General features: G+C 39.5%; 1 protein-coding gene across 6 annotated transcripts in view; it reads right to left on the minus strand.

Moving 5' to 3' along the window:
* The window catches only part of LTBP1 (latent transforming growth factor beta binding protein 1), a 456,087-nt gene that overhangs the window by 368,068 nt on the left and 72,057 nt on the right, over positions 1–15,962 (minus strand). For all 6 annotated transcript variants that reach the window (XM_017870629.1, XM_017870628.1, XM_017870625.1 and 3 more), the window contains one exon: positions 12,058–12,355. In XM_017870629.1, the coding sequence (XP_017726118.1) occupies positions 12,058–12,323 (266 nt within the window). In that variant the 5' untranslated portion in view covers positions 12,324–12,355. The remainder of the gene's footprint in view (positions 1–12,057; positions 12,356–15,962) is intronic.

A 15,962-nucleotide genomic window follows, 5' to 3' on the forward strand; every position in this document is an offset into this window, starting at 1 on the left:
TCAAATCCTAGTTTTTTATGAACATCCTAAATTAATCTGAACATAAAAAGCTGATATGGATATGCAAGTCTTTTAAAAGAAGCATAGCATTTCCTCACTAGGTATGAAAAGCATTTCTGATTCTGTGAAAGGTAATACTATTATTTTTATCAAGTAGCATGTTACTACACTACTTCAGAAAGCAAATCACAAAAACTTTCCTAGCAACTTTAGACCTAAATAGCTAAATTAAACAAATATAAGTCTGAAACAAAAATTGCTTTATTTATTAATAGTATCAAATAAATATGCAATTTTTGTGTCAGACTGTTCCTTATATTATTTTAAATAATAACAAATGAGAATGCAGTCCAGTCAGGAAGACATTTAGAGCCTAACAACCTGCTGGTTATTACACACCTGTGTGTGATTACCCAAGGTTCCTTTCCAGTTCACCAATGCAGGATAATCAAAGATGTAGTCTGTCACCTAAAGGAGGAGGAATATAGGTGAGTAGATCACTCCTAGTGTAGCAAGAAAAACACAGAGAAGATACACAGAGGTTGATATCGATAGGGGTAGAGATAACAAAAAGTAGTTATGGCAAAGCTGTAAAGCCAACAAAGATAAAGAAAGGTAGAAAACTCCTGAACATTTGAAACAGGAAAAAAGACCTTGATTATTCTACAGAGCATGATGTGTTAGTCTGATCAACACAAAAGGAAATCAAATCTGGTTTTGATTATGGGTTGATGAATTTGAGGTCTAGGGATAGAGTGGAATAAGGAACAGGAAGCCTTCAACGACATCCCCTACTTTCCTGTTCCTAAAGATTACACATCATTCCATTTAACATAGGTAGAGAGATAGATAACATGAGACAACACATGATTCCTTAACGTAAATCCAAAGGAATCGTTTTCTTGACTGGCAGTCTGAATCCTTTCTGTTTTAAAGGGAATTAGATTCCCTCTCCTCTCAGGTCTCTGTTAAAGACAGACACTCTACAGGGCCAGCTCCTCTGGGCCTCCCTTTCTCTCATCTGCCCAGCCAGCCTCCCAGGCCTTCCCTCATACTCTCTTAGCACCTCACCTGACCTGGCTTTCCAGGGTGAGCCTGACACTTCTTCAGTGACTATCAGAGCCATCTTTGTATTCCTCAGAGCCCCACACAGAGCTCCTCTGTCTGACTGTCAAGGCTTTCCATAATTGGACCTGCCCACCCAATCTCATTTCCTGCTATTCTTCAATCCCCACAAAGAGATCAATTCCCCAACAGGAGAATCATTCCCACCCTATCGTCCACCTGTTATTTATTTAAAAGTCAGACTCTCCTTCACTTTTCCAAGTCCTTCCAACTCTGGTCAATGTTCCTTTTGTCCAATCCTCCAGCCCCTGCCAATCTCCCCCTTCCTTATTCACCATTAGAATTTATACAAGGCACCACATAGTTTAGCAGCTTATTAGGTATTATGCTATGTTATTCACTATTTTTCAGACACATTAGCCTGATCCCTCCAATTAGAGTACCTAGAACAATACTTGGTATGTGGATGGCACTCAGTAAATATCTGCTGATGGAATGAATGAATCAACTACTGAAAATCTGTGTTCTGGGGGCCAGGAGGACTGAGATTCTACCTTCACTATGGTGAACCAGAGATAAGGCAACCCAGTTAGAAATGCACAGAGAACTTGGAAAGTTATAGATGGGGTTCAGTAGTATATTAAGATTTATGTCAGTGTAAGTCAATAAGCCTCTCAAAAGACCAAAGAATTGTGAAATAAATTACAGAGTCAATGAGTAACAGATTGTATTCTTGTCCTCATGGACAAGGGGGGATATTTTACAATCCAATTTAAGAAGTTTCTTCCAAATTTGATTTTAAAAAATTCAGAGTACTAATAATATTCTTTGCATAAAAGTATCTTCCCTTGGAGAATTCTTAAATATTTGATAAAAGCAATCTTTAATATGAAAAGAGCTCTTAGAAATTAAAGAAAATTATAAGCACATGTAACAAAAGTGTGAAGATGTTAATTATCCACATAAAAAATATGAAGGACTTATAAAAATGTGGAAAATGTTCAACTTCACTAAAAAAACTAAGAAACACAAAATTATTTCATAAGGTGATAAGATCACACTTCATAAGACCATTCAAAGCCACTAAGACTTCACAGACAGCAATTTATTAAAGACTTATTTGACAGAAGCCACATTTAGTCTGCTTAAAATATTAGAGGAAAATAATCTAATAAACATAATGTCACTGACTTACGTATTTACTTTCACATAAAATCACTAAATTAATACAAAGCAGCACGGCAAAAGAAATTAATCAAGGAGACTGTGAAATGTTTTAACTTTATGTAAAGTATTTCAAATATGCACACTAAATTTTCCAACTGTTTAGACTCACAGGTCACCTTTCAAGACGTTAAAGCAATTAAGGTGTGAAATGCCTGCCTCATTACATGGAAATGGTTTTTTTCTGAAATTTTTTTAACTCCTTCAAAATAGCTTCATTTAGCCGGGAGATAAATAGGAGCCACAGGAATGAAAGAGGAGCGGAGAGAGAGAAAAGAGCTTCACAAATGGGACAGGGGAAAATGGTTGTTTGTGCCCAGGGAGTGAGGAATGGGAACTGGAGAGTGTTTCCTTTCAAATTTCTTTTCTCAGAGTAAAGTGCATCCTAATCTCAAAATGTCTATGTCATCTTCCTGTCTAAGAACATCCTTCCTAGAGATATAATTAGGAAGGATTAGCTGCTGCATAAAGAGGCTTTGAACAAATTAAGGAAGAATGATGCCTCACTTCGAATGCTGTCCATCAAATCTCCAAATACCAGCTACTTGGCAAAACACCAACATCAGGCAGAGAAACAAAAGGCAGTGCTCTGAAAGCAATCAGAGTCATGTCAAAAAAGCCCTTGGAGGAGAGTTTTTTAAAAAATAAATTCTGTGTCTACAGTAGACAGTCCAGCTAATTCTAAAGATTTGGGAACAGCTCTCTATATTGGTAACTGACTATAATGCATAGATTGTCACATTTCCTTCATGAAACAGAATACATTTTAGGCGAATCGTTATTGTTTTGAAAATAAACAATTTCTGGTCAAACAACAGTGGTTTACTTGACAATTCATAAAACAACTACAATTTTTCACTCCTTTATGCCTTTTATTTGAATGTGGGGCTTCAAAAATACTGCGCAAAGTATTTTTCCATTATTTTGTTAAGCAGATCAGACAATGACATGTAAACGATGCAAAGAGAACATGGAACAAAAGATCAGGAAGCCTGGGTTCAAGTCACGACTCTGCTGCAGCCCTGCTGAGTGACTGTGGGCCAGGCATTCAGACACTTGCAGTTATAAAACTTGATGGTTTGTACTGGTTGAAAATTCTGGAAAGTTGGAGGGAAAAGTTGTACCTAATTTTTGTTCTCTTTTTCATTATGCTCAAATAATAACTTTCTTTTTTTTTCTTTTGAGATGGAGTCTTGCACTGTTGCCCATGCTGGAGTGCAGTGGCACAATCTCAGCCCACTGCAACCTCCACCTCCCGGGGTTCAAGCGATTCTCCTGCCTCTGCCTCCTGAGTAGCTTGGATTACAGACGCACACCACCACGCCCAACTAATTTTTGTATTTTTAGTAGAGACAGGGTTTCACCATGTTGGCCAGGCTGGTCTTGCACTCCTGACCTCAGCTGATCCACCCGCCTCAGCCTCCCAAAGTGCTGTGATGACACGCGTGAGCCATCAAGCCTGGACAAATAATAACTTTCAAACGAGCAAGTGCCCAGGATAAATTCTATCCAAAGATACTAATATTGATTAAATATTTCTTCTGTGTTTTGGTGAGAGCTAACTCCATTATTCACACTACTCTAGAACTGTATGACCTCTAAGTGAAAAATAAAGTTTGTCTGAATGTCCCTGTTTGCTTTCTACCAGCACCTGAGCCAAACTTGTATCAAGGTTCATATCAATATTTAATTGAATACTTATGAGTACTAGGAAATTTCAAGCTCATAAACTGGATTTATAGTACCAGTTCCAGTAATTTTCCCAAGAGACTGGCTGCCTGGACTTTGCTGTCACCCTTTTCTTTGTTGACATGCCTTATGTCTATCACAGGCATTCTAAGTGCAAGGAGCAAGAAGATTCAACACTGCAAGGTCAAGAACATAAGACTCAGAAAAGTAAATATGGTCTGATCAATGAAAAACCCTTACGACATCCAGAGATATGCAAGAAGTGGGTCCCGTCATTCACTGCAAGTACCATAAAGAATGGGATGCCATAGCTGAACTACTTACTGGCCTGGGATGGTGACTGGAATGATTAGGTAAAGTTTTGCTAATTCCACTCAGTGACTTTTTGAATTGGTTTCCTGGTATACAGCTGGGATTACAGGCACCCGCCACCACACCCTGCTAATTTTTGTATTTTTAGTAGAGATGGGGTTTCACCATGTTGGCCGGGCTGGTCTTGAACTTCTGACCTCATGATCTGCCCACCTCGGCCTCCCAAAGGGCTGGGATTATAGGTGTGAGCCACCACGCTGGGCCTCTCACATGGTTTTGAGGAGATTAAATGAGACAACACTCAAATAGTACTCAGAATTGTGTCTGGCACAGAATAATTGGTCATATTAACTATTATTATTACATAGCACCAAAACATTATCCTGATTTCTTGTAATTGTATTAGGGAGCAAACTCTATCCCAATACCTCCCATTTTTAGATACAAACTTTGAGTTTCCAACAGACCCAGGGGTGTGAGCAGAAGTGTGAGGCAGTAACCTCCCCGATTCTGTCCTTGTCTCTCCCACCTCCATGCCATGGTCTACTCTTCCGCAGTCAGTCTCAGGAGGAAACAATTAAGAAATGCCTGCTTCCAGCTCCTCAACACGCTTCCTCACCTCACCATTTTCCCCATGTGTCTGTTTTTCTCAAACAACAAAACAGATCTGACCAATAGCTAATGTTATCTTCAAACTTTATGTGGTTTTCATAGATTAGGAAGTCCTTCTCAAACTACCACACTGCTATATACAGTTGGGCTTGGTGACGATTTCAAAAAGGTTTTCTAGAATTTTCTTTCTTTTTTTTTCTTTTTTTTTTTCTGAGACGGAGTCTTGCTGTGTCACCAGACTAGAGTGCAGTGGCACAATCTCAGCTCACTGCAACCTCCGCCTCCCAGGTTCAAGCGATTCTCCTGCCTCAGCCTCTCAAGTAGATGGGACTACATGCGCGTGCCACCACATCCAGCTAATTTTTGTATTTTTTTTAGCAGAGAAGGGGTTTCACTATGTTGGCCAGGATGGTCTTGATCTCTTGACCTCATGATCCACCTGCCTAGGCCTCCAAAAATGCTGGGATTACAGGTGTGAGCCACCGCGCCCGGCCTTCTTCTAGAATTTTCTCATATACATACCTATACAGCAGTATTATGAGCCAAAAAATGGCCAAAGGGTATAAAATGTTAGTTATGCAGGATGATTAAGTTATGGCGATCTAACAAAGGGCATGGTGACTATAGTAAATAATACTACTGTACTATATACTGGTAATTTGCTAAGAGAGCAGACCTTCAACGTTCTTACCACAAACCAAAAATGGTAACTATGTGAGATGAGAGATATATTAATTAGCTTGATTGTGGTAATCATTTTACACTGTGTACATATATTAAAACATCATGTATACTGTAAATACATACCATTTTATTTGTCAATTATACCTTAGTCAAGCTGGGCTAAAAGAGCCAAAATTGAAAAAAAATCCAAACATCCATCAAAAGCAGAATAAATAATGAATTGTGGTATATTCACATGATGCGATAACCACTGGTGGTATCACATAAATGAGCAAGCTGTAGTCACACAACTGCATAGATGAACCTCAGATATAATACTGAGTGAAAAAAACACACTGTATTATTTACATACAGTTCAAACACAGGCAGAACTGACCTCTGGCATTAGAAGTTAAGAGAGTAGCTCCCTCTGGTGAGGAGGAAGATGGCAGAATCTAAGAACAAGAAGCTTTGTGGTGCTGGAAATGTTCTATTTAATGTCGATGGCACTTACGTGAACATGATGTCACTTTGGGATCATCACTAGACTGTACACTTTTGATTTTTGTACTTTTCTGTATATAATTTCAGTTTAACATCCATCTTTTTAAGTTTAAATAAATGTGCATAACACGATAAAATCAGTGATTGGTTCAAATGTTTAGTTCTCATCCCATCCCCAAGGTGTCATGAATTGAGCGCTGAGCTCCTTGGAGTGAGTTCCTTTTGTTCAACTTTCATTCACTGCCTTTTTTTTTCCACATCATAAAGTCAGGATCAAAACCTTCACCTACCTCATGGACTTGTTGGGCAGACCACATACCATAAGGAATGCAAAATACTCTGCAAAATGTTCAGGGCTTTTCAAAGGCAAATACTATTATTCCAAGAGAAAAGGGTACCGCCTGCAATAAAAGCATTCGTGAAACAATCCACAGACAAGGATTTAGACATTATTAACACTTATATTAACACTTATTTTCTCCAGGCAAAATGCTAAATATATACATATGTTAAGCAAACATTGATTGGGGCCTTTCTGCGTACCTCTGTGGACAAAGAGATGAAAGACTGTGTTGTTAAGTGTCATGACAATGGTAAGTACAGGAAAGCAGAGGAGAAAGCTGGGAGAGAGTTGGTGGGGTTGAGGTGGGGGTTCAATATGGAGCAACGTCCCCTCCTACAGTCTGAGAGATCGTATAAGGAAATCATCCGTTTGAGTACTGACCAATTCCTTGGATCCTTTAATAAGTTCAGACAAGGTCCCAGTAATAACTATCAGTACTGCAACAAGCTTGAACTCTCTCCCCAAAGTGTTTAACTACTGGCATAGCTTTATAATGGGATTTTTTTTTCCCTTTACTCCAAATAAAGGGAATGAGCTTACGTTTTATTGTTACTGTTGTCAATTAGGAGGTGGCATACTTCAAGGAATATCCCAGAAGTTCTTCCATCCTTGGAGATATCATAGCATTAGGTTTTTGAAGACTCAGGACCACACTCAGGACCATAAGAAACTTCATCTTTTTATTACTCTTTATTATAGAAAATTTCACAAATATAAAAAGAATTTTGTAAGAAACCCCTATGTACCCATCATCTAGCTGCAATAATTACCACCTCAAATCAATCTTATTACCTCTATATCTCAACCCACTGGATTATTCTGAATAAAATCTCACAGATCATATCATTTCATCTGTAAATACTTTAACATGATTCTCCTCCTTATGAACATAACTATGCCATCATCACAGCTCATAAAATCAACAGTTCCTTTATATCATCAAATTTCCAATCAATGTTAGCATGTTCATGATTGTCCTATAAATCATCATTGTTATCTTTTTCTTTTCTTTTTTTTTTTGAGACGGAGTCTCGCTCTGTCGCCCAGGCTGGAGTGCAGTGGCCGGATCTCAGCTCACTGCAAGCTCCGCCTCCCAGGTTTACAACATTCTCCTGTCTCAGCCTCCCAAGTAGCTGGGACCAAAGGCGCCCGCCACCTCGCCCGGCTGGTTTTTTTGTATTTTTTTAGTAGAGACAGGGTTTCACCGTGTTAGCCAGGATGGTCTCGATCTCCTGACCTCGTGATTCACCCATCTCGGCCTCCCAAAGTGCTGGGATTACAGGCTTGAGCCACCGCGCCCGGCCTGTCTTTTTCTTTTATTAGCAGTTTGTTTGAATCAGGACAGAAACATAATCCAAATACTGTGATTGGTTAATGTGTTTCTTAAGGCTTTTTAAGCTACAAGACCTCCATCTATTACTTTTTTATCTATTTTGTGTCTTTTAGGAATTGTTTTTGTTGACATCTTAGTCAGTAGCTTGGTTTTCAAGCAATCTTCAGAGCTTTATATTACCTTATATTACCATTAATCTTCATCTTTATCAAGTTCTAATTAAATCATATCCTAAATATGGTCATTTTAAAATATGTCCACGAATTCCTTGATATTTCTCCATTTAAGCAGTGCAGCATACTTCTACTCCCTCTGAGTGAGTTCTAGACTTAGCAACTCACTTCCAATGAGTAGAATAAGGTGAACATGAAGGTGTGGCATCCTTAAGACCAAGACCATAAAGGCACTGTGGCCTTCTCCTTGCTCTCCCTAATCTAGGATCACTCACTCTGGGAGAAGCTTATGGCCACACTGTGAGGACACTCAGGCTGCTCTACAGAGAGGTCCCATAGAGAGGAAGTGAAGCTTTCTGCCAACAGCCAGTGCCAGGGCTAAGGCCTCCTGCCAACAACCATGAAAATGAGCCATCTTGGCAGTGGATTCCCCAGCCCCAGTCGAGCCTTCAGATGACTGCCACCCCTGCTGACTGCTTGGCTGCAACCCCTGGATTCCTGACACAGACTGTCAGTCAATAAATGCATGTTATTTTAGGCTGCTAAGTTTTGGGGTGATTTGTTACATAGCCAAAGAAAACTAACATGCCAGGCTACCTAGCCTCACATCATTGCCTCCCCTGGATACACCCTTCTCCTCCAGTTGTATGTGTCCAAATTCAACCACCTTCTCACAGACACCTTTTTTAAGGAGCCATCCCTAGACTCCACTGTACTAACACTTCAAAATCTGGAAACAACTGCTCTTTCTTTTGATTTCCTAAGGAACTTCATTTGTATTTGGTTCTAAATCAAGTTGCCTCAAACCAATTCAGCCAAAGGTAAAATCAATTCATCTTATACCCACCTGCCTAAAATATATGCTTTTAACACTACAATTTTACCAAACTAGCTGTTCCTCAAACACCTCAGGCACACTCCTGCCTCAAAGCCTCTGCGCCTCACCCCTGCGTATCTGCAGGGTTCATGCCCTTACCGCAGGCCTTTGCTGAAATGCCTCTCAGCAGGGTCTTCCCTGGCAGCCTATTTAAAGCTGCCACACCCCTCACTCTTCCCCACCTCACACCAGCCCAGCATGCCCTATCTACCACTGCAGTTTTATTTTCTCCACAGCAATTGTAAGTATCTAATGTGTATTTTAATTATGTCATTTATCAACTGCCTCTCCCTCTCTAAACTGTAAGTTCCAAGAAAGCAGGCATTTTATTTAGTTGCCTAGTGTTACATATCCTTAGCTCCTAGAAGAGTGCCCTCATACATAAAATATGCTCCATAAAAACTTATTGAATAAGTGATCAAGCTGATAGCACTTCACGTGCCACACAAGGAATGTAACACTAAATATTTTGGCATTTTAGACAAATACAAAAAATATTTTATGTATACAGTTGAATACTTTGAGGAGGCTTAATCAATCTCCTTTACTGGTTAAACAAAAAACCTGAAATACCCTAACAAAGGCAATCTTAAAGGTAACTTAAGGATTCTAACATTTCTCAAAAGTAGCCAAAATGGACCTATCATATGTGATTCCTTGGCCATTTGATTAAACATGACTCACCGTGATTATGTCATAACCTAAATTACTCAAAGGGCTAATTGTGTCTCTTCCTTTGTATAGCTCATTTGTCATTTCAAAATCTCCGTAAGAGCAGGACTGGGTCTTGTACATCTTAATCTTCTCTGCAGTGACCAGATAATGGGGCAATCTATACAGTTTATTAATATCAGGATTGATGGCACCCAAGGCCATCTCTTCTCATCTCTTCTCTTTACTTAAAAGCACACCAGTAGGCACACCCATATACACACGCCTATAACAATGCTATCATAAAAACGCATCTTCATTCTGCAGATGAAATCTCCAAAGCAAACTGCCTAATGTCTTTATTTTACCAAAGCTGAGTCAGAGCTGAAACCTTAACCTCCTCTTTGACTCACAACATTCTTGTCTAAATTACACTGCGGGTACCAAAAGGAAGGAAAAAAATGGACTGTTCCTTTATCTGACATCCGACATATGGTTCTTACTAACAATCCATATATATACATCATAGAGGGTCAAATTCTAACAGTGGATGGTGATATTCAAGATGAATAATGTTGCTTGTAAATTACTTTATAGTTTATGTAAGCCATAATGCTAGAAAAAACTAATTGCAATTCACAGTAATATGACTCTTGATCGCCACAGCACAGTTTAACACAGAATTGTTTTTTGTTTTTAAGATCTAAAACAATGCTGGAAGGAAGATGTCTAGCTATGATATAATCAAAGCTTTATATCATTCCAAGAACACATAGTTATATTCATGTTCTGGCACACACAAAAAAAGCACTACTATCCTTTAGAGAAAAAGTTAGCAAACTACAGTTCATGGGCCAAATCCAGCCCACAGCCTGCTTTCATATGGCCCATAAGGATAATTTTTATGTGTTTTAATGGTTGAGAAAAAAATCAAAAAAAGAATAATACTTCATGAACTGTGAAATTTATATGAAATTCAAATTTCAATGTCCATAAAATAAAGTTTTATTAGAACACAGTCACACTCACTAATTTGTACACTGTCTATGGCTGTTTTTGTGCTACAATGGCAGAACTGAGTAGATGCAACAGAAACCGTATGTCCCACAAAGCTAAAAATATTATCTGCCCCTTTACAGAAAATTTTTGCCAACTCCTTCCTTCAGGGCATGGATGCTGAAACCTGACTGCCTCCGTTTAAATTGTAATACTTTCACTTACTAACTGTGGGACCCTGAACAAATTCCTTAACCACTCTGCACCTCAGTCTTCTCATCTGTAAAATGGGTTTAATGTTACCTTCCTTATAGGGTCCTTGTGAATTTTAAGTGAACAATACACAACAAGCATTTGGAAGAGTACCTGGCATACAGTAAGCACTTAGTAAGTATTAGCTATACCTACCTTTGCTTCTCGTTGAGGGCTGCAAAATGTGTTTTCCAATAGCAAAGTAGCATTTCAAACTAGTCCCTAAATCTAGCTACCACAATAGAACTGAAGTATTATGAGACAAGAAGAAATTACAGAAAAATGAAGAAAAACAGAAAAAAAAAGAGGATTGAAGATTGAGGAGGAAATCGGAGGAGAAATGAAAAATACCACACCCAGCAGAAACAGTAGGTGGTCTATTCGAAGGGGAAGTAGAAATAAGGATAATTTCATCGATAGTAACAGACTGAATAACTTCTATGGGCTGACTGGATCCTAATCACCATGTGGAAGCTGTCTCTACAGAGGGAAGAAGCATTCTAAATTCCAAGCAAGTGACTTAAAAAGGAGCTGCTACGCCAAGCCCATTCTTAAGTTGGGAACTTCCTGTATTTTACATTCCTAGACAAATGACAAGTGATAGTTGCAGTACATTCTGCATCTTATTATCCATGTAGAATAGCTCATTAAGAGGAGACAATTTGTTTAAGAAGCCAGTGCAGCTGAGTGGCTGCTTGCAATGCAACTCAGAGAATGGAGTAATCTTTCTTCTGAGTCCTCATTTTGTTCAGAATAGCACTTACTTCCTAACACTAAGAAAAAAAAAAACCTTGTTCCCATAAATAGAAAACAAGCTCATTCACCAAAAATGGACCCACACGGCAACTGGGAGATAAACATGGTGTTAACAGAAGGTACACTTAACCTGCTACTGAGGTTGAGAAATTCTTTGCAAGGACTCCCTTTCATTTGAGTAGTTTCTCTGTGCAAGCTGAGTTCTTACCTTTTCCAGATAACTTTAAAAATAACACTGTTTGTTTTTTAATTATTTCAAAACTCTATAAAACGGCTCCCCCCTCAAAAACAGAATTTTTAAACTAACAACTTTATCACAAATAACTATCTTTATCATTCCCTTCCAATCTTGATCCCTATAATCCTCACGGTTGCCTTGGGTTGTACTTACGGTAAATTTTCCCGCAGAGGCTAAACACACATATCAAATATTTTTAAGAGACTCCATGTGTAAGCCTAATGTGTAAAGCCTTAAGAAAGGAAAGAAAGACATTACTATCCAAGTGATTTCTGCAAATTGTGCAGGAAAGGGACAGTGATTTAAAGCAATGTATCTAAGAGAGTAATTAAGATGATCCTTAGCTAAACAAAATTTCAAAACACTCACTGAGAATGTATCTGCTGGGGGAGTCCCACTGAAGGCTTCGGCTTGAGGGTCAAGGTCATCTGGGCCACAGGGCTGACTCTTGGTAGAGTGTCTGCCTTCTTAGATGAAGTATGCTTTGCTGCCTGCTCAGGCGGGCCCCAGGAGGAGGCAGCCCCAGGACTCTGCCCTCCAAAGACTGGCGATGAGGTATCCTGGGCAGCTATTGTTTCACAGGCTTTGCCTTTGGTCCCTGGTTTACACACACAGAGTTGAGGCCGGAGACACATCCCTCCATTCTGACATGGCGGAACACAGCTAGCTGCAGAAAAACAACAGAAGGCACAGCTTTGAAGAACACTGTAGACTTTCTAATTTTTCCAAAGGGTTAACAGTAGCATCAGGTTGTTTGATCTCCAATAAAAATCTACAAGAGCACTCATAAGGAGGAAGGGGAGGGGGTTGGGTGGAAGAGCGGGAGAAGAAACTAATATTAATGGCTTCCTATGTGACAGGCACTTTTTTAAACATATATAAACAAATTTAATTTCCCAGCAACATGTTTTGTAGACATTTTATTGTGCCCACTTTACAGATGAAAAAACAGAAACAGAGATTAAGTGATTTGTTAAACGTCACATAATTATGACTAAGTAGAAGAGCTGGAATTGGAAACCAAGTGAGCCAGCTCCAAAGCTATCATTCTTAACCACTTTACTGTGTCTGCTTCCCAGAAATGCATCAGAAAATCCAGGAAAAATCGTAAGAAAATGCTCTGCCATTATTTTAAAGTTATGCTCTGCGGCTTAAATTTAAATATACATTTAACTTAAAATTTAATTTAAAATTTTTAAGCCTAAATTTTTTGCCAAGAGTTGGCAAAAAACAAAGGTCCAGTCCAATCCCCAACCCCAAAAAGTACTCTCCTACAGATCTCATGTTGTCTAGGCTATCAGATCTTCCAGAGACTGTGTCAGAAATTTAGTCCAATCAACTCTTTGACATATGAGAAAACGAGAAAACCAAGGGCAGGGAAGTTGAGAGTTGCCCAAAATACACCTGCTAGTTTGTATAAAAATCCAGCGTGCTATGCACCATCCCTAATTTAATAATGAAAGGCAACCAAAAAGAAACAACTTCTTCATCCCCTATTTGCGAGGATGTATGTTCGCTGAATCACCACACTCATGAGCAAGCAGAGTTTTAAAGCTATCAGGCCAGGCACAGTGGCTCACGCCTGTAAGCCCATCACTTTAGGAGGTCATGGTGGGAGGATCACTTGAGCCCAGGAGTTTGAGATTAGCCTGGGCAACACAGTGAGACTCTGTCTCTACCAAAAAATAAAATAAAATAAAAATAATTAGCTGGGCATGGTGGCATGCACCTGTAATCCCAGCTACTCAGGAGGCTCTCGAGGCTGCAGCAACCATGATCACGGTACTACACTCCAGCCTGAGCAACAGAATGTAACCCAGTCTCAAAAAATTTAAAAAAAAAAGTTATCAGGGCTGTGGGTCATTGGTAGAGTAAGTAGGTTTTATGATAGGCAAGGTCCCTTAGAAGTTTAGATGCTACTGGCTGGCCACAGTGGCTCACGCCTGTAATCCTAGCACTTTGGGAGGTGGAGCCGGGCAGATCACTTGAGGTCAGTAGTTCGAGACCAGCCTGGTCAAAATGGTGAAACCTCATCTGTACTAAAAATACAAAAATTAGCCAAGTATGGTGGCGGGTGCCTGTAATTCTAGTTCTTGGAAGACTGAGGTAGGAGAATCGCTTGAACCCGAGGGGCAGAGGTTGCAGTGATCCGAGATGGTGTCACACACTGCAGCCTGGATGACAGAGGGAAACTCTATCTCAAAAAAAAAAAAGAAAGAAAGAAAGAAAAAGAAGTGTAGATGCTACTGACTTAAGTTTTATTATGTAATGTCATAGGCCTATGGCCATGATTCCTTCAGTCCCTTCTTTATTTGTTCAGATACATTTATTATGCTGCCCTGTTGCTGTCATCTCACCTTTTACATAAACTGTTGGTCCTGAGGCAGAACACACTATCAAGTCTCCCATAAAGTTCAATACAAGCTTCAGTCCACAAAGCAATTACAAAATTGACAAGCAAAACAAACAACAGGAGACTCAGTTATGAAGATCCAAAAGACCAAGACCTAAAAGCCTTGAAACCTATTGATTTTCTATAAAAGAGAGAAAATACTTTTCCCATCTTTCTACAATATGATGCCTATTCATTACAGCACGTAATGATTTTTCTAAAATGGCCCTTGGGTGTCAGAATACCAAGCTGAGAAATTTTCAAAAAGTTGGGAAGGATTCTTTAAAAAAAAAAAAAAAAAAATGGAGCCAGTTCCCTAGGTGACCTTGGAGTAAGTCACTTAACCTTGGCCTCTGCACTTGTGTGTGTTTGGGGGTTATGAGGAGGGCAGCAGCGATTTGTCCTAAAATGGTCCCCACAATATGAGAATAAAGGCTGTTCCCACACTGTGCTTCTAGAATTCTAATTCAAAAGCTCTATGTTTCTAGAGTTCGGGATTCTAACGTATCAGAGTTTTCCTGACCCAACTGAGCAAACTTTGTTGCTATATCTGAGATGCTGTCCTGGGTCCCTGCTCAGCCATGGTTATTTCTGGAATGTCACAGAAATGGGAATGGGATCCACCCACGAGAACAGAAGTGGCCACAGCAAGGACTGAGCAGGGCTTTCAAAGCTGTGCCTCGGCCTGAGCTCACCACCCAGGCACTTTCATGTGTGCCCTCTCGTCACGCTTTCAATTAGAAACATGTTTCTTTCTAACATCTGAGAATGATTTCCGCTTCTCCTCCCTCCCAAGGTGCACTGCAAATGTCTCTTCTACCAGGAAGGCTGTTTGATGCAAAAGCTGGCACCTAGATGGAGGCCAAGGACTGACATCCTCAAACATACCACCAAGAATGAGCCGCAAGAAGCTGTTTTAAGGAAGACATGGATGGTTAGCAATTTTTTTAACTCTTCAAATTTTTCATGTTGTCGGGTAAGGGGGGTGGGGAGACAGTCATAAAAGATTTTAAAAAATGCTTTGAACTTACAAATATTTTCTACTGGAAGAAAAATAAAGAACATGTTATATAATATTATGGCTATATATAATACCACCCTTTGTAGTAAATTTTAAAAGGACAATTAGGAGAACGAAAAGACAGTTTTCTCTTCTACCTACCCTACCTAGACTCAGACAGGTACCCCCTAGAGCATGCAGATGAGGAGGGGCTGGCTTGAACTGGAGGAGGACAGATTCTCTAACTCCCAAAAGAAGCCCCTCATCTGACATAAAAAGCAAAACTTATGTCCTTCTATCACATTTATCAAGACCTTTTTCCTAAAATATTTGAACCCATGCAGTAGTGGTTCTTACATGGCAGCAAGCACCGGTGGTTCTCACAGTATGGTGCCCAGGCCAGCAGTATCACCTGGGAAAAATTTGAAACTACATATCCTTGGGCTGCCCTACGCCTGCTAAATCTGAAAGTGGAGCCCAGCAATCAGTGACTGTCCTCCAGGTGACGTCAATGCACACTCAGGTTTGAGAATCACTGACATACAGCATTTGGAAACCGAGGCCTTCCAGCAGCAAGTTTCTGAGGACTTATATTTTTATACTTGCAAGTTTAGTGTTTCACGCTATAATTGCTTTTAGGCAATTGAATTTTTGGCTACGATAAAAGTGTTTGTTTTATCCTGCCATTTTATTGCAAATTTTGGACACATTTTCCATGTCCATACGTTTCCAAAAGTCTACACATTTGTCCCCATCTACTTCATGGCCAATGCAAAATTCATAGCATTTATGTGAAAACTGTTATTATAACTAAGGTGTTGGACTATGTGGAATATTATAAATATTGTCACAGGAGTACCTTTTATTTTATTTTATTTATTT

This window comes from Rhinopithecus bieti, unplaced genomic scaffold, assembly GCF_001698545.2.
Source record: "Rhinopithecus bieti isolate Rb0 unplaced genomic scaffold, ASM169854v2 scaffold_5341, whole genome shotgun sequence".
Lineage (NCBI taxonomy): Eukaryota > Metazoa > Chordata > Mammalia > Primates > Cercopithecidae > Rhinopithecus > Rhinopithecus bieti.